At 35.9% G+C, this 20,228-nt stretch overlaps 1 protein-coding gene across 20 annotated transcripts in view; it reads right to left on the bottom strand.

Annotated features, from left to right (window-relative positions):
* Positions 1-20,228, bottom strand: part of MYCBP2 (MYC binding protein 2) — a 1,055,480-nt gene that overhangs the window by 149,266 nt on the left and 885,986 nt on the right. For all 20 annotated transcript variants that reach the window (XM_050766397.1, XM_050766404.1, XM_050766398.1 and 17 more), the window contains 7 exons: positions 19,288-19,405; positions 13,396-13,600; positions 12,606-12,759; positions 8,449-8,621; positions 7,466-7,591; positions 7,251-7,378; positions 1,962-2,053 (listed from right to left, as the gene is read on the bottom strand). In XM_050766397.1, coding sequence (XP_050622354.1) covers positions 1,962-2,053; positions 7,251-7,378; positions 7,466-7,591; positions 8,449-8,621; positions 12,606-12,759; positions 13,396-13,600; positions 19,288-19,405 — 996 coding nt within the window. The remainder of the gene's footprint in view (positions 1-1,961; positions 2,054-7,250; positions 7,379-7,465; positions 7,592-8,448; positions 8,622-12,605; positions 12,760-13,395; positions 13,601-19,287; positions 19,406-20,228) is intronic.

A 20,228-nucleotide genomic window follows, 5' to 3' on the forward strand; every position in this document is an offset into this window, starting at 1 on the left:
TTGAGAGGCAGAATATTAAGAAAATGGCCCTGGAGTCAGGTGGCCTGGGTTCAAGGCCCAGCTCTGTGACCTGCTAGCAGGGCAACACAGGGCAAGTTACTCTATCCTCTCAGTACCTTAGCTTCTTCACCTGAAAACTGGGGTGAAAATAGTATCTAGCTCATAGGGTTGTCCTGAAGATTGAATTAAGTCAGATGGGTGTTTGCAGTCTGTCACATAATATCTATACAAACATTATTAATTTAGAAGAAGAAAAAAAGACAATAAATAAGGGCATCTTCTAAAGGCTATAAACAAGTTAAAAAGTACTAGGTAACAGAGTGGAAGTAATGTTTATTGGTTGTAGCTGGAATTGAAAGAAGAAATAAAGGGCATTTAAAGAAACAGGAGAATGTCATGAAAAAATCTGTAGAGGTATGGAAGTACAAAAGAGGTCAGGAAATGGCAAGGTGTTCATTATCAATTTCATTAATGCATTAAGACAGCTACAGAAGAGTAGCAGTAGAAAGTCAAAAAAGATGCTGGATGTTATGGAAATCCTTTAATGCTCCCAATGCCTTAGGAGTCTGGGCTTTGTACACGAGCTAATGAAGAAATCCTAGATGATTCTCTATAAATGAAACTGTGCTTTATATTTTCGACTCAAACTCATATGGTCAAAAACAAATGGTAGCCAGACACAGTGGCTCATTCCTGTAATCCCAGCACTTTGGGAGGCCGAGGCAGGAGGATCACTTGAGGTCAGGAGTTCGAGGCCAGCCTGGCCAACATGGTGAAACCACATCTCTACTAAAAATACAAACATTAGCCGGGCTTGGTGGCATGCACCTGTAGTCCCAGCTACTCAGGAGGCTGAGGCATGAGAATCGCTTCAACCTGGAAGGCAGAGGTTGCAGTGAGCTGAGATCACACCATGCACTCCAGCCTAGGCCACGGAGTGAGACTCTGTCTCAAAAATAAAAATAAATAAATAAATAAATACAGCAAATGACAATGGCACCTTAAGGCTTTGCTGAAAATTAATCAATTAGCTTTCTTAGATTTTTCCCTAATATTCATTTGTATAAAACACTAAAGGTTACTAAAAAAAACTTGCGATATTAGTTAATGCCTAAGAAACAGTCAAAATTTTCTTTAGATTTACTCTTTCATTTTCAAAAGTATTTCTATCTTGTATAAGCAAAGTCAGTATCTTACGATCATTCTTGTTTCTGACAATATACATTTTCACTACCAAAAAAACCTACAAGGCTTTAACATAGTTATTGTTGGGAAACATAGCACACTATTACTACTATGAAGCTCAGTTTCTAATTTTTCTTATCATAATATTCCTTGCTTCAAAACAGGGAATACTGATCATAACACAATGTTGAGATAATTCTTAGGATTACATACAAAGGAATGATAAAGTGTAAGTATCCTCCTACTTAATGAAGTTTCATAAATAAACATACTAATTTTTATAAACTCCCAAAAGCTTTCAGTAAAGCTGCTCACCTCCCCAAGTGTGTTATTATCAAGTATATTCTACCAGCATGATGTCAGAGTACATGGGTAATCTGAATTATGGCCAAATATGACCACTTGACACTAATTACTTATTGCCTGTAATGCTAGGAATAATAAATAACTGTATTATTACTAGAACACTAACATACTAGGTATTCCATAAGAGATGCATGAACATAAAGGTGTGTAAAATATATGCATATTTCTATTTTTATCTTCAATATTGAAACAATTGAACTTGTGAAATAAATTTATGAAGTGTATTATCAGTTTTAATTCAGCATTTTTGAAAGCAATACTTACATTGCTTAATATATAATTTAATTTCTCAAGCATTTGATATTCATAGCAGATTTAAAACTTCCTTTTAAAGTATGTTTATTCATTTATAATAAATTTTTAATATTAAGTATGCAAGAGTTACAATGAATAATGCACAAATTATTTACCTAGCAGCACAGTCATAAGCCAATACATCAGTCTCTGCAAGAAGGTCACCATCAGTTTCATGGTCTCCTCCATCAGGACCCAATTCAAACAGCTAAGGAAAGAAAGATAATCATTTATATAAACCAGCTATACAAATCTGATGAACAATGTGTTCATAATTTTGTGCATGATCAATGTATGCTGGACCATACCAAATGTAAAAATCAGAGTACCTGCTTTTTAACATTATTATGTGAAATACACAAATATATGTATTTAAAATAAGAAACAAGGTTTTATGGCCTACATTAATCTCTGTTTTCCTAATTTATATATTTATCTATTTATATCAAATGCCCTAAATAGTTCTATACAAGTTTTGTACATGACATAAGCATATGAAAAAGGTGAGAGTACTCAACCAAAAAATTTTAGCTAAGTGAGTTTCTCACTAAGTGAGATTCTACCTCATTTAGAATGAGGTAGCTTCATCACTTACTAGCTGTGAGATCCTGGGACCTAGTTTCCTCATCCATAAAAGGTGGGTGGATACTAACAGTTCCCATCTCACAGTACTTTTAAAAATTCAGTGAATACTGTAGAATTCTTTTTTTTTTTTTTTTTTTTTTTTTTTTTTGACGGAGTCTCGCTGTGTCTCCCAGGCGCAGTGGCGTGATCTCGGCTCACTGCAAGCTCCGCCTCCCGGGTTCACGCCATTCTCCCGCCTCAGCCTCCCAAGTAGCTGAGACTACAGGCGCCCGCCACCACGCCCGGCTAGTTTTTTGTATTTTTAGTAGAGACGGGGTTTCACCATGTTAGCCAGGATAGTCTCGATCTCCTGACCTCGTGATCCACCCGCCTTGGCCTCCCAAAGTGCTGGGATTACAGGCTTGAGCCACCGCGCCCGGCCAAGAATTCTTAAAAAAATAAATAAATAAAAAAGGGTAGAAAAATATTAGCTACACAGAAAGAAGAGCAATGCAAGAATCCTTAAAAACAATAGGTAACAAAATATAGTTTGAGTAATATGGCATGAGAAAAAGATAGATAAAAAGCATGAAAAAAAATGACTCTTAAAAAAGAGGGGAAGATCCTCTGGGTAAGAAAAAAAAAAAAACAGAAAAAATATCCCATAGAAAAAGGTTATGAAATTAAGTGAAAATAAGAATTATGAGGAAGAGGCCTTTCCTCTCGATAATTATGGCAGGTTAATTGCAAGAGAGGCAGATAAAGATTAAAATGCAAAATTATATGCTAATGACTTAGAAATCTTTCTCCAGCTCAGCTCTTACTCTCAACAGTCATTGGATTCCCCTCATCCTACTAGTTCTATACCTTCCTCCTGCCTTCTCTGTTCTGGTTAATGGTACTTTCATTCACCTAGTCTCTCAGATAAAAAGTCTGAAATAGGCCAGACCTGGTGGCTCACGCCTGTAATCCCAGCACTTTGGGAGGCTGAGGCAGCCAGATCATATGAGGTCACGAGTTTGACACCAGCCTGGTCAACATGGTGAAACCCCATCTCTACTAAAAATACACAAATTAGCTGGCTGTGGTGGCACATGCCTGTAGTCCCAGCTACTCCGGAAGCTGAGGCAGGAGAATTGCTTGAACCCAGGAGGCAGAGGCTGCATGCAGTGAGCCAAGATGGCATCACTGCACTCCAGTGTGGGCTACCAAAGAGATTCTGTCTTAAAACAAAATAGTCTGAAATAATCCTTTTTCATTTCTCTGCCATTACTGTTTCTATTCTCTTACTGGTACCAAAGCTTGTCAATTCAACCATATCCCCTATTGCTGGCTGGAATATTTCAACAACTATTTAGTCTTATCTCCATTCTTTCCTTCTTCTAACCCATTTTCCACAAAGTTGAGGATTTTTGCAATTGTTTCATGACCCTTAGTACCCTTATAAAAATATCTTATCAGAATACTTTCTTAATCTAAAAATTATTCCTTGGTTTCTCATCTCCTCCACAGCATGATATGAAGGTTCTTAATAATTTATCCCTAACCCGACTCCTGTATTTACATTCAACAAATATTTTTGAACACATACTGTATGCCAAGCACAGTTCTGGAAATTGGGCATAAAGGGGCAAACAATACGAACAAAGAATTGGGGGCTATTGGGAATAAGTCTATGGTTGGTAATTGAATTTAGTTTTAAATAGGCTTACCAGGGAATGAAGCTCTGAAGGTGATGGGGAAGTGGGCTATGTAGGTGCTGAAGTGAAGAGAGCTGTAGTTAAGAGGAAACAGCAAGTGAAGAGGTACTGAGATTTGACTGTGCCTGGAATGTCTGAGGAACAATAAGCAGGCAGGTGTCACCAGATTAGAGTGAAACAACTAGTGGAACAAAAGGTCAGAGAGGTGATGACAGCCAGTTCTGATGGGGACTTTGTAGGTCCTTCTAAGGCCTTTGGTTCTCATTTTAACATAGGAAGACACTACAGGATTCTGAAGAGACAATGACGCAATCTGTTGTACATTTTAAGAGAATCACTCTGCCATACTGAGAACAGAATAAATGGGGTGAGGACAGACACAGAACACAAGTTGGGAGGCTGTTGTAATAATTCAGATGAGAATAGCTGTGGCATGACCCAACCTGATACCAGTGGCAGTTTTCAGAAGTGGTTAGATTCTGTATTTATTTTGAAAGTGGAACTGACAGTATTTGCTGCCAAGGAGATGTGTGTAAAAGAAAGAGTGGAATCAAGGATGACTCCAAGATTTTTGGCCTGAGGAAACAGAAGAATGAAGTTAACTCCATGCTGAGTCAGTTACCTGGGATGGGGAAGAACATGAGGATAGCAGGTTTAGGCAGATCATCAGAAGCACAGTACTGAATACGTTACCTCCAAAACGCCTATCAGACAGTCACGTGGAGACACAGCATAGGCTGTTGTACATATTGGTTTAAAGGTCAGAGAAGAGGTCTGTAAGTTTAAAAGTCATCAGAGATAAATGTCCACGATGCTAGACCACTATGAGGAAGAGAATATTTTTAAAAGATTTCAAAAACTGAGTTCTTGGCACTCCAGCATTTACAGGTCAGGAAGATGATGAGCAACCAGCAGGAGACTAAGAAAAGCAGTCAGTGGGACAAAAGGAAAATGAAGTGTGGTGTCCTGGGGACAAGGGAAGAAAGTATTTCAAAGAAGAGCTCCATTGGGTTAAATTCAGCTGACTGGTTTAGGAAGATGAGAGCTGAGGCTTGACTACCGAATTTAGCAATATGAAAGTCATCAGTGTCCTTGACAACAGCAATGTCAGTGGTGGGGGCAAAAATCTGACTGGAGTAGGTTCAAGTAGGAATGGTGAGAGAGAGAATGGAGAGAGGAAGTATAGAAAGAATATGTACAGAGACTAGCTAGGGGGATAGTCCAAGACAAACAGCTTTGCCTAGGGTAGTGGTAGAAGTGTTTTTTTTTTGTAGGGAAGACAGAGATATAGGAGGCCTATCAAGAAAAATGTCTAGGTTTCTGGCCTATGTATCAAGCATATGGAGGATGGTACTAATCATGAGAGAGATCAGTGGAAGAGCATGAATTCAGTTGAGATATTATGACTGATAACTGATGTGCCTTTAACATATTTACATGAAAATGCATCAAAGAAGTCTGAATTGGAGATACAAATTTGGGGATTATGGTATGCTGATGCCTATTAAAACTTTGGGCTTAAAAGAGAATACATATGAGAATATGTGAAGAGCCTAGGGCTAGGTCTTTGAGGAACTCCTACATTCAGTGGCCAGGTGGAAGGGAATGAACCTATGAAGAGATAGAAGAAACAACTAGAGGTATGAAAACAAAACAAAAAAATAAAGAAGGGCTTAACAAATGTATACATTACAGAGAGGTAAAGGGAGGGGGAAAAAAGACTGACTACTGTTGAAAGGCCTTAGTCCACTCACTGGATAATTGAATACAAAAGGCAAGATCATTTCCAGAGGACAGGAGGAGTGAGGTAGAATTTAAGTTTGAAAAAGAAAAATAAGGCCAATATAAAAACAACATATATGGAAGGCCTCTATAATTCTACATACCACAGTGTTTGAAGATAAGGTCCACTATGTTGTTCACTATTGCGAAAATAAAAAATCTCTTAGAGCTAGAAAAAATACATCCTCCTGATGAGCTTATTAGACGTTGTCAAGTAGAACGACATAACACATTGAGGTTGCTTCTCTAACGTGAGGATGAATCCAGACATCCTAAAATAACCACCTTAAAGCAGTTGCACTGAAAAGCGCCAAACTACTGTTTTTCTTATTATCAAAATACATGTGCTACAAGAGTTCTTAATCATTATTCTATCACTATACTCCATATACCTACAGGAGCTTTAAATTTTTACTTTATTCATTCTTACATTATCTGCTTTTTTAGCGTATGTATTCCAACTATAACCAGAAATAAGCAAATATTTCTTTAAGTTTGTCAGTTCTAGTTGAGCCTCCATGGGGAATGTCCTTGGAAACCATCATTATGAAGAAGAGTGTTAACATATTGGTATCATTTTTAGATATTATTGAGAGAACTAAGAAAATACCTCCTGAACAGATGACATTTAATTGAGATTTTTTTATGAAGCCTGCTATTGAAATCCAGGCAGAAACTAGTTTTTTCTTTCACTTTTAGGACAAAATCAGGTAATTTGAGAAGCAGAACCTTCAAGCTATTAGTGGATATTCAAAGAATGAACATATACTTTGTTTAGGATGATTGTTGGCCCTTTTGGACACGAATAGGTGTAGTGAACATATGACTCTCGATGATTTTTAGTTTGCCTATCAGATGGAATCATCCCCTAACACTATCGCTCACTCATACCTGGTCTCCACTCCTGGGGTGAAGATGTCTGTTTACATAGTATTTGACATTAAAAATGCTCACAACTTTTTAGCTACATCAAAATGTCCCTAAACAGTTGTGCCTCCTCTGTCATTAAAATGGCTATAAGAAAGTAGCCACATAAACAGGCGCTGGTATTGCTAGGCCAGCAGAAGTTCCATACAAAGGACTGAGATATAGCCTTTTTTCAGTAGTAAATTGTTGAAAAATAATTTTCTTTTCATTTCTTCCCTTCTTACAGAATTTTGATTTTTAATGAATTACTAATGTAGTATTACTGTACTTGATTTTAGCAATGTTTTCTCTATCCCTTTTAAAAAAGCATTAAAAACAACAAAATAAACCAAGTTAAAAAGGAAAAAAAGAGACATTAAATAATAAAATAATAAATTAAGTACAAATCAGTATCTTCAAACAAAAAAGGGCAACACTGTTGATGAACTTTACCTTAATTTTAGCAGTATATTCTCCTCTACCTCCAAACAGACCAAGACCACCAAGTAAAATATCAGTGTCGGCACTGAAACGTATAGCTTCTACTGAATGAGCAGAATAACCCCAGCCTCCTCCATGACCTAGAATATATAAATCATAATCTGTTTTAAAAGATCCATATATATTTCAGCTGTAAGACAGTATTTCCTAAACCTAAGTATACATACTTTCAAACCTGTTTACCACACTATAATCTTCTTTAGAATAAACCTTCATTACTGCTTGAGTCTCTTCCTCTGTACTTGCAACACCCATTTTTAAGTCCTGCATAGCTGCCAAGGTATCAAGACAACCTAAAAATAAATAAACAAAATTTAATTCCTTGAAATCAAAATGTCCTATGGTATTGATGACATTAAATGCTATAGGGGATAAATTAAAATAAATAATTTTCTTCATTTAATGGAAGAATGCTTAAAATCAATACAAATTCTCCCTTGTCTGATTAATGATCATATTTAAACATGCCATATGACAACCTTTTACAGAAAACTGGATCTCTGAAAAGTTGAAATTACTTAACCTTTGAATTCTTACAAGGTTCTTCCTTTTATGAAACTCTCCAAATTAGTTTGATTCTTAAAGTACTACTTGAGGAAGACACATTAGTGTCACAGAACCTTAATCAATGCTAGTTTTGGGTGTCTACAATGGAAACCAAAATGAAATTTGAGAAAAAAGAAACAAAGAGTTATATTTATGATCTAGTAATTATATTTAGGAATATGATTTCACAACTGCAAGTGTTAGAGTCTTAAAATGAGTCTTTTTAAGGATCATTTTTAAAAGCAACAAAACACATAGTTATGTAGAGTGATATAAAGTTTCCAGCTACAAAATAAGCATGCTGCAAAAACATTTTATCATATCTTTAAAAGTTTATACATTCAAGTTGAGCAAAAACATTATTTTTAAGGGTCTACCTCTGGGAAAATTAAACAAATGCGCATACATAAATCTTTGATGGTGTTAGTACAGGTCTCAGGTATTGTTTTCTGTGGAATTAGCCTTTTAGAGGATTTAACTTATTTTGTATATTATTATTATTTAACAAACAAGACAGAATTATATATAAATTTAAATACTCTAAAAAAAACCCTGAATAGCACACATTTATGTGAATTAATGGTACATCAAATGGCAACCCTACCTAAAATGTGCAAAGCTGCATGAGATCGGGTAGTGAGGGCCCTTGATCCTGTTGGCAAGGCAAGTTCAGGACTTAGAATACTACATCTGGACTGCATGTCTGCTGCAGAGGGAAGCCTGGCATCAGCAACCACTGCATTGTAACACCACAGCTCTCTAGTATTTGGTCGAAACCTTTAAAGAAAAAGAATAATTACAGCACCTGGTTTTGTTTTTAAAAAAATTCCTAAAACATAACTGATGATACAAAGAGAATAAATTAATACAGTCAGCTCAAAGAGGACAAATATAGCTCATTATCTTCTGGATCTAAGCTAAACATATAAAAAAACTACATCACTAAAAATGAAATAATTTGAAAACAGTAATGTAGATTATAATACTTTAAAAATACAGCAACTGACTGTATACTTAAAGTTTTGATACATACATATAAATATGAAACTCAACAAATACCCCATTAAAACAGTTTAAAGACAAAGGACAAGTTGAAGAAAAATGTGAAGTGTACATGTGAGACAAAGCTACAATATCCTCAACGTATAAGAGCTAGAAACAATCAATCCATAGCAAAAATGGGCAAGGACATGGAATGCTATCCACAGAAAGGAAGCACAGATAGAATGGATGTGGATGTTCAACCATATGAACAAACAGTAAAAACCAATAAAAAACTATTAGGAACCCACAATATCTTCATCATCCCATTTCTCTTATCTCTTTTGTAACAAAAACTTCAAAAAGCTATCTCCACTTCCCGACCTCTTTTAGGGGTGGGGAAGTGAGGGATGCAAGCTGTTGTTTAATAAATATAGAGTCTCAGTTTTCCGAGAAAAAAAGGTTCTGATGATCTATTTCACAATAACATAAATACACTAAACACTACTGACTGCAGACTTTCAAAATGATTAAGATGGTAAATTTTACATTGTATTTTTACCACAATTAAAAATTTTTAAATTATTTTTTAAAAGCCTTTGGAGGAAAATAAATTATATCATGGTAGCTTCTATAATTAGTAGCATTAACATTATTGCATTATTGCTTTTGGGAAGCCTTGATCTCATTGTTCAGGTGATCATTCTTTTCTCTCTAGTTGCTTCTAAGATTTTCCCTCGGTCTTCAGTGTTCAACAGTTTCACTAACTCTCTTGATGGTAAATAATGGAAACATATAGTTTCTAATATCCATGGATTCAAATCTCTTTTTGGTTCTGGAAAATTCATGGTAAGGGACAAGAAGAGACTAGAAATTATCTGCACCCCCCACCAAGCCCCACCCGCTCCAGATGACTGCATATTTGACTACTTCCTCTAATCTGTGTTTACTTTAACTCCAAATACAAAATTCACTGTTTCCTCTACCCCTTCCTTTTCATGTGCAACATGTGGATTCAGTAAGCCTAATCAAAACCTTACAAGAATGTGACCACATCCTCTAATTTTTTCTTTTCCCTTTCTCCTCCTGCTCGCTTTTCCTCTTTAAATGCTGAAGCCCTCAAACCTCTTCAGAAAAAGTACAGGGCACAGATCGTCTGTGGCTTGTCTTTTCTTCCCAGGCATCTTCTCAACCTTGGCAAAATAAACTTCTAAAGTGATTGAGACTTACTTCAGTCATTTCACAATTCTGTGAGCCTATCTTTTAACTCAGCAATTCTACAATGTAAAAACTAGCTTACAGAAATACTCCCACATGTGTATAAAACTCTGTATGTAGATACCTGTGTATTTGTTCACTGTAGCATTGTAGGTAATACTGTAATATTAAAAAAAAATCTAAAATGTTCACTGATGGGCAAACAATTAAGTATATTTGGTATATCCAGACTATAGAATTCCACAATTTTAATAATGAAGCTGTTCTTTAAATACTGACTTGAAAAGATCTCTAAATTATTTTTGAGCAAAAATCTAACTTTTAGAGTAGGCATGTTTTGATTTACATAAAAAGAAAAATACATGCATTTTAAAAGATGGCAGACAATATAAATCAAACTTCATACTTGTGATCCACAGAGAAGGCTAGTGGGATTTGGTATTGGAAAAGAAACAGATATAGAGTATGACCATCCTTTTTCCTGTATGTATTTTTGCTTTTTTTTTTTTTAAATAACACAAATTCACATATTATTTGTGTAAATTTGTATGTGGGAAATAAAATAGGTGTTCTTAACATTTATCTGCTCTTTATAGATGTTTCAAATTACTCAGGCAAAGTTTGCTCCTGAAGAATATAAAAGGAAGCAGATGCAGGCCACAAGGAAAGTCAAAGTAAGCTAATATTGGATGTGCAATGCATATGATAATTGTAAAGTATAAGTGTCCCACCGAAAAACACAAAAGGCACAAAGCAGCCAGAAGTCAGGATAACAGAAATTCTGATCCTGATTTAAAGAAAAATACTTCTCAGCTGTTTCACCAAAACATCTCTTAATCTTTGTTTGCCAGCGATGGAGAAATTGATCAAGGAGCTGGCAAGGCATCTGAGATCATCTGTCCCACTGCTACCACCATAAGTGAAAAAGACAAGATTCGACCAGCTAAATATCATACTTCAGAGTTCTGTTAAGACCCCAGGGAAATGGTTCTCTTTCAAGTAAGTTTTTGCCATTAGACTTAGTTATACTGTTATTGCTAACTTAGTGAACGCATCCAGAAACAGATTCCATACTGCCAATTTTAATTTTTGTTTTGTTAATGCAAATTTACTTCTTTTAAAAATAAAACATGTAAAAACTACAAAACAATAAAACATCAATTTACACGTTAAGTCCAAACCAGAGCCTGCTCTTTGGTAACTAAGTCTCTTGAACACTGACTTCTAATCAGTAAGTAACTGCAGCCAATTCTATCTTTACATCTATTCTCCTCTCTATCCCCTCCATTCTATCCCACTGTGACCACTCTAACTTTGGTTCTTAACACTTCATGTCTGCCTAAGAATGATCACAAAAGACCACTCACCCATAGTCTCTTGTTATTTCATCTACCCTGCACGATGCTGCCAGGGAGATGTAATTGATTTGAGATGTACTCAACTCAATACTGGCCACTATGCCTTCTCATAAAATGCCCAAATAAGAGAGTAAGCTGGCCAGCAACCTGGGAAGTGCAGCAGTCTCTTCACTCTGAATGCAAGCCTCATGATTAATCTCTATTTTGGAACAAGGAAGAAAATTACCAAGGAGTTGGCAAGGCATTTGAGATAGTCTATCCCATTGCTACCACGTAGCCTCTCAGAACTTGGCTGTCTGATGAGAATGCAAGCAGGCATGGGTAGGAGAAGAAAGACAGTGAAAAAGTTTCCTCATTCTCCTCACTCACACCACTTCAACCTTTCAACTTACTGGAATCTTGCCCACTAAGGCCAGCCGCAAAAGGAAAGAAGTACTCAGCCCTGTGATGAGACACTGTGGTGATGGCAGGGTACACTTCCTATTAGTATCCAAAGCTAGAAACCCGAAGAAGGGTAACTTATTCATTTTGTATATAAAGCACCACAATAAATTTTAAACACATGCAATTCTTGAGTCTCTTTTGTGCCCTATTTATCTCTACAGTTTAATAATTCCCAGAGTGCATATAATCCTGTATATTTCTCTACCAATAAGAGTATTTTTTAATGCACATTTCTAAAGGGCAAGCTCAATTATCTTCTTTGTTCTTTATTGTCTTTAGCATAATTTCCTCCTCATAGTAATAATTATGAGAACAAAAAATAGAATGAATTATATACAATATTAACAGGATTGATGACAGACTAAAAATAACAACAGAACTCTCAACAGTAAAATTAATAATTATAATGATAATAGCAAACACTTCTACGGCACCTACTATGCACTGTGTAGTACTAGCATCCCCATGTCATAAATGAGAAAACTGAGGCACACAGTCAAAATAATTTCTCCAGGTTGACACAAAAAGCAAGTTGTGGAGCTCGGATAAACCTAGGTAGTGTTGCTCAAAATGCATGCTCTTAGCCACTATGCTATACTATAAAGGTCCCTGTGAATCACTGAGACAGAATTGCAGTTATTAGATAAACAGGAGAGTACTCATGTGTGAAAAGTCCACCTGTAAATATAGTTTATATTACCATAAGAGTATAACAGCATCAAAACTTATTTACTACTGTTTTATAAACTGAGATGCTTACCTCCAAATTACATCATATACAGGATCAAGACACACACCAAATCCTTGCAGATCCTCTTGTTCTGAGTCATTAAAAGTTTTACAACTCCCATCCACTTTATTTATCAGAAGGCATTTAAATGGAGGGGGTTCTGATATAGAAGCAGGTACCAAGCCTTAAGAAAAAAACACTTATATATAATTTTAATATATATTACCTTTTTTAATTCCCCAAAACCCATAAAGTAAGTAATATCATCTTCATTCTCAGATGAATAAGCGGAGAACGAAAGAGGCTAAGTAATTAAAAAATCTTTAAGTGGGAGAATTAGGAGTAAAACCTCAACATGTCTAAATCCACAACACATGCTCCTAATCTCTTGCTATACGACTCTATTATATAATTATTCACAGTATCATGGACACAGTATAGATTGATACGTTGGTCTTCGTGAAACTTCAAAGTTTGATTTATATAACCTCCCATAAAAATTAATTTCTAACATTTATTTAGCAAGAAACAATACATAAAAATCTCTTACTCCAATATGGATTTTATCCTACTAGAATTTAGTTTATAGTTCTACCACTGTCTAGCTCACGAATACTGTGGTTTCCAGATCTCCCAATTATTCCATTCTTTCAGCACACAGACACATATAAACACAGACATTTACAGGCTTTATTTAAATTTCTTTGACCAAAAAGAAAACAAAAAGCTATAAAAGTATATTTCATTATAGGGAAAGATAAACCGTTTGCTATCAATCAAGACGAGTTTGGAAGGGGCATTTGTTTATTTTTGGTATTACCTATTATGTGTTTACTGGCAAAAATTTCTGATGTAGCAAGTACATGAGAATTAATAAGTGCTTCATCAATTCGTAAAAAAGTCTGGTCCCCACTTGCACCTATCCAAGTAGCTTTTCTTCCATATTTTGATCCAATGTTAGGCATGGGAGCTGGCTTTGCATTCCAATATGGCACATCCAAGATTGGTCTGCCCAGTTGTCCTTTCTAAAAGATTAAATAAACCATATTAACAATATTGCTGTGTAAACAATCTAATTTTCATAAAGTTAAGGAGGCAGTAGATAAAAATCACTCTGTGAAACCTTATTTTTCACCAATTGTTAGTTTGGGTTTTTAAAATAAATTCAACATATAAGAAATTTGGACCAAACATGTATAAAGTAATAAAATAATTTCTATTATTCCTGGAAAGTCTTATAAAGTGCATTATTTAAAAAAAAAGTTTGGAATATTTTCCACGCAAGAAGTATCTCCAAAATACTTTGTCTTCACCTACATTTAAATGAAAAGTATGATAAATATACACAATATGTTAAAATATTAGTATTCCAAATTATTCATTTAAAAGTCACTTTGACATAAGTTGATAGTATAAAAGAAAGTCACTATTGAACTCATATAACCAGAGAATATTCAAGTAAAAAGACCAAAATAAATACTGGAACTGTGAATACAATTAGAAAAATATGTAATGTTGTTTTCACATGGTATGTCCCTAAGTTATTTCATTTATGTTTTAAAACAAACAGCACAACCAATGGCAAGGTATCATGTTTTAAGCAAATAACTATTAACCACTTTAAAAGTATGGCTGTTTATAGGGACCTGGTCAGGTAAGAGTTTAATTTAAAAAGTAATAGGAAGTTTCTCACTAGTAAGCCTGTAGCTGAAAAAGAATAAAAGAATGATGACACTGACTCAGTAGACATTCCTCCACCCCTGGCTCAGGACCTCTCTCCCCCCACAGCATTCTGGAACAAGGGAGCCTGGAGCACTGCGAACACTCTGGTCACGTTCTCATCTAACCACCAGGTAGCACAGCGAGAAAACACAGCCACAAACTAACTGTGGAAGTAACTGAGCTTCAATCCCTGGACAGAACCAGGAAAGGAAACATGGCAAGCACATGATTAGAGAAGCGGCCAAAACATTCAACATTTATTTCTCACCCTCTTTTAAGATCTGTCCTTATTTTTTGACAAAGAAAAATAAGAGAGCATAAAAATGTAAACAGAGGCCAGGTGCTGTGGCTCATGCCTGTAATCCCAGCACTTTGGGAGGCCAAGGTGGGAGGATCACTTGAGGTCAGGTGTTTGAGACCAGTCTGACCAACATGGGAAACCTCATCTCTACTAAAAATACAAAAATTAGCTGGGTGTGGTGGTGTGCGCCTGTAATCCCAGCTGCTCGGAAGGCTGAGGCATAAGAATCACTTGAATCTGGGAGCCAGAGGTTGCAGTGAGCTGAGATCATCACACCACTACACTCTAGCCTGGATAACAGAGCGAGACTCTGTCTCAAAAAAAAAAAAAAAAAAAAAAAAAAAGGTAAATAGTGAGCAAAATATATCACATTCAGGGATATATTCTGCTTTTGGAGGAAAAATAAATTCTTTTCTTTTTCATTGATCTTTTTCATTGACTATTGAAATAAATATGTATTCCCTTACTACCAATAAACATGAAGAAAAGCAGTCCAAAAATGTGTTAGATATCTGCACAACCCCGTAAAGACTCAGAATGTGGTTACAAATAAGCTACATTTAAATTCATAAAAGCTCACAACTAGGACTGCTGCGACTGGAGGACAATGACTGCCTGGCTTCAAATCTTATCACTCACATACCCACCTCAAAAGATACAAAAACATGCTGTGCAAACAAATCTACAGGTGACTCAAACCTTCAGCAGTATAAGGAGACAGCGGGTGTCATGATCTTTATGTTTCCTGTAAGCAGAAGCCAAATTCCAAGAGTTCTCTCCACCTGCCTGCTACTGCAAACCTGAGCATGTGCACAGCATGAAAGGGGAAGTTCTTAAGAAGAACAGAGGCGTGTGGAGAAGTTAGAAAAAGCACAGGGAAACACATCCCTCCAAAGAGAAAGTTAACCTTCAATGCCAAAATACTAAATATGGATCCGAAATTTAAGGATCAGAGCACCAACTAAAGGCAAAGGAACTTGAAAGTAAGCAGGACCATTCCTCACCCATCAGACTGGCACAAATTAAAGGTACCACAACACATTCTGTTGGCAATTCTGTGGAAAACAGGCAATCTCATACACTGTTAGTGTGAAAGCAAAATACAAGAGAATTGTTAATATCTCACAAAACTACATAGGCATTAACCTTCAACCCAGTAATCTCACTTCTAGGAATTTATCTCAAAGATACACCTCGAACAATATTCATTACTATCATTGCAAAGTATTGGAAACCATGTAAATATACAAACATAAGAAACTGAATGAATAAACTATCATATATATACACAATGGAGTATTCGATGGAGGTAAAAAAAAAATGAAGAGCTTATGAACTGATATGGAGTGATTTCTAGGAGATATACTGAAGCGAAAAGAGCAAAGTGCAAAAGAGCATATACAGACTATTAGCTTTAAAAAATGAGAAAGGGGAAATACATATATTTATGTACAGTCACATGTCACTTAATGACAGGGATATGTTCTGAAATACGTATCATTAGGTGATTCTGTGATTGTGCGAACATCAGAGTGGACTTACACAAACCTAGACGGTATAGTCTACTACACACTCAGGCGATATGGTGTAGCCTATTGCTCCTAGGCTACCAACCTGTACAGCATGCTGGTGTACTAAACACTGTTGGCAACTGTAACCCACTAGTATTTCTGTATGTAAACATAGAAAAGGTATAGTCAAAGTACTTATTATAATCTTATGGGAACACCTTAGCATATGCATGCAGTCCATCACTGACCAAAATACTGTTATGCAGTGCGTAACCGTGTATACACATACATACATATATAGATATACATAGGTAAAACAGTGTGTGTGCATGCTTATATATCTTCACCAGAAGAAACACAAGAAGAATAAACTGTAAAACAATGGCATTTATTACCTCCAAGTGTGGAGTGAAAGGTGTGGGGAGGCAGGAATGTCAAGGATATGGGAGGAAGTAACACCTCTGAGTATACAATTTTTGTATAACTTAACTTTTAGCAACATGTAAATGTTCTATATATTTAAAAAATAAAATAAAATTCAATCAAAGGACAGGGTGAGGGGAATCTTAAACTGAAACAAATGAGCCCAACTCTGTTCCAAAGGAATCACAGTTTCCACTAAAAGGGAGTAAGAGAGAGAATCCAGGCCACACACAGACAGTGCTTGACTATACACCTTCAGACCTGGGGTGGGGAGCAGGTGGGAGGGGAAGGCGCAAGAATGACCTTTCAGTGAATTTGTTTTTTTGAACTTGTACAGGCAAAGCAAATGTAAAACTATTTTAAACATATTTGGGGATTAAGTGAGAAATAAATATATTGATATTGTTGAGAGGAAAGATTCTTACTGAGGAAGAAAGAACATAAATATAGAAAAGGACAGGTAAGAAAGAACCTTGTGGGAATGGATTGGAAGTAGAAGTCACAGTGTGGGCTTGTTTCTTTTTCTTTCTTTCTTTTTGAGACAGGATCTTGCTCTGCTGTCCAGGTTGGAGGGCAATGGTAGAATCACGGCTCTCACGACAGCTTCAACCTCCACGGTTCAAGTGATCCTCCTACCTCAGCCTCCTGAGCAGCTAGGACCACTGGCATGTGCCACCACACCCAGATAATTTTTTTTTTTTAATAGAGATGGGATCTCACTATGTTGCCCAGGCTGGTCTCAAACTCCTGGGCTTGAGTGATCCTCCTGCACTCACCTGCCAAAGTGCTGGGATTATAGGTATCAGCCACCACGCCTGGCCTATGATTTCTAAAATACATCCATATATGTGGACATATAAATATATGTGTACTGGAGATCCAAAGACGTCCTGTAGCAATGAACTAGTACCCAGTTGGTGTCTAATACTATTCCCCACTAAAAAGAATCAGGGTTCTTGGAGAAATGGCTGATTCTAGGACTGATACAGGGCCTGTACAAGATAAACCCTGAACAACTTGTTATGCTGGAATGAAAGGAAGTGCCCCCAAAAATGAAGGGGTATGTCACAAGAATACAGGAGCCAGCATGAAGGGCCCCCCCCGGCCAAATCTGAGATAATCTAAGCACCCAAATAATTAAAGATGATAATGAAGAAAATACAAATACCTGAGTCTATATCAATAATAAGTAGAAACATAAGTAAACAGGAAAGGAGGGCTCTTGCTTAGAGTAAAATGTGAAGTACCTACTGGAGTAGAAAAAAATCACCATTTTTTAAACATTATAGTAAAGACTAGCTCAGGAAAGAATGATCAATGGATGCTAAATTTAGGGAGAAATTTTGATGAGAAGCAGGAATCTTAAGAGTGTCAACCGACAGGCTGCTTATAGTTTCAAAGAAGAAACAGTATAGAAATAGACATTTGATCAGGTGATCAAAATGTATATAATCAAGGAGGAACAAATGGATATTCTGAGCCTCCAGATGTGATGCAGTGAGGCAAACACAATATCACTTACAGAGTATCTTGGCCTGGGTGCACAACCTGCATCTAAACATGAGGACATATCAGAGAAACAAAAATGAGGAGGATTCTATTTTTTAAAACAGTACTATATACTCTTCAAAAATGTCAATGTCATAATAGACAATACATAGCTGTGGAAATGTTACAGATTAAAGGAGACTAGAGACACACAACAGGCAAACATAATGCCTGATCCTAGATTGGAGGGGAAAGAAATGACAAAAAATAATTATTAGGTTAATTCACAAAATACAAACTAAAGTATGTAGGAGGTAACAGGCCACAATGTACACAAGACATTCTTAAAGGATTTGAGAAAAAAAATGTTTTATATACATACATACACACACACATCTGTGCATACACACACACTATGTATGTGAGAGAGAACAGGCACATGTACAATAATAACGCAAATGCTGGATAAAAATGTTAACAACAGGTGAATCTGGTTACAGACATTAACCAGATATTCTATGCACTGTTCTTAGTTGTGCAATCTTTCTGTAAGTTTGAAACCATTTCCAAATAAAATATTTTAAGTACATATTTACAGTTTTTTAAAAATCAGAAGCTGTAAATGTCATCCCAGACACTTAGGTTTGAGAGTTCTTAGTAATTACCCACATCAGAAATGGTACAAGTGTATTAGCACAGTCTCGCAAAGATTTTTCTTGATATCTACTATGCCCAAACACACAAAATTCTTACAGCATTTCCACTCTTTAAGTTGTGGTGCAGAGAGAGGGAGAGAATGCCCACAAGCGCCTATGCAACAGACAGGCAGATAGACTCAGAGGGCGGAAAAGGAAAAAAGAAAGTATAATTTTAAACAAATCGAACAAATAAAACTAGGCTTTTAAAAGGTTACAAAATAGCATAGTTCTATATGTTAAGAAAAATTAATCTCTACCAGTTAGATGAGAAATAACCTTTCATATGACAGAATTAGCTCTACTGAATGCTTAAAGGACTTTAATCTGAAATAAACATGTCCAATTCTAACAAAGCTGTTAAATTCAATAAATTCTAATGCTGAGCTAGAGAGGAAAATTACTTCAAAGAATATCATTCAAGTTTTGTGTGTGTTGCAGATGAAGGTATGAAATATGCATATGTAACAATTATAAGAACTGCACTAGAACCAGAAAAAAAATAGCTAATATAGACAAATTATAAGGCAATGGTATAATGCAATATTATTAATGTTTTAAAAATTCCTTACAGAAAAACTTCCAAATGTGAAGACCTGTCCATCCATTAAAAGTACTGCCGTATGGTTGCTGCCTGCAGTGACTTGTGTGCTAGGGCCTGGCAATGCTTGAACAAGAGTGGGACATCCCCTAGGTTAAAAAAAAAAAAAAAAAAAGTAAGTCAATTTCTTACAAAACTCAACTAAAATAAAAACAATAAGTAAACAATGCAATAAGGAGTAGAAAAGATAAAAGGCACTAATAAGAATATTCAGTAAACATTTAAGTGCTAAACACCTATCTCCATTCCAGGTACTAGGTAAACAAAGATGAAAAAGACAGTTGCTGACTTTAAGGAGATCATCAGAAAGATCTTCTAAATGTAATTGTCCTAATTATAGACACATAATTTTTAATATTTCTGAAAAACTGGTGCTACATTTATTTTTAATCTGGTACTCTGTATACTGACTGGCCTGTTAGAGATCTTTATAAATATTTATTGGATGAAATAAAGATCATGTAATGCCTTAACAGAAATTCAATCCAGGAACTAGATGAAATAATGTTATGATCCCCTTTTCTAACTTTTATCACTAAGCTATAAGTTTAGATCTTAGAATCATAGTTAATGAAGCAAAACACAGTATCATGAGAGGCATTAGAGCAGTGACTACAAGCTCAGGATTTAAAGCTGGAGTGGCTGGGTGTGAATCCTGGCTCACCAACTTAATAATAATGTGACCAGACTTCAAACAAGTTTTTCATTCTTTTTGTATTCCAGTTTTCTCTTTATCACATGGAAAATACTAACAAACAGTGTCTACCCCCTCCCCCAGAGTTCCTGTGAATAATAAAGAGGCCCATACAGGTCAATGTGTGCCAGACATTGCATCAGTGTCTGGCACACAGTTAACACTTAATGAACAGTAACTATTATGATAAATGACATCCTAGTATCCTTTCCTACTTT

This window comes from Macaca thibetana, chromosome 17 (genome assembly GCF_024542745.1).
Source record: "Macaca thibetana thibetana isolate TM-01 chromosome 17, ASM2454274v1, whole genome shotgun sequence".
NCBI classification, from domain to species: domain Eukaryota; kingdom Metazoa; phylum Chordata; class Mammalia; order Primates; family Cercopithecidae; genus Macaca; species Macaca thibetana.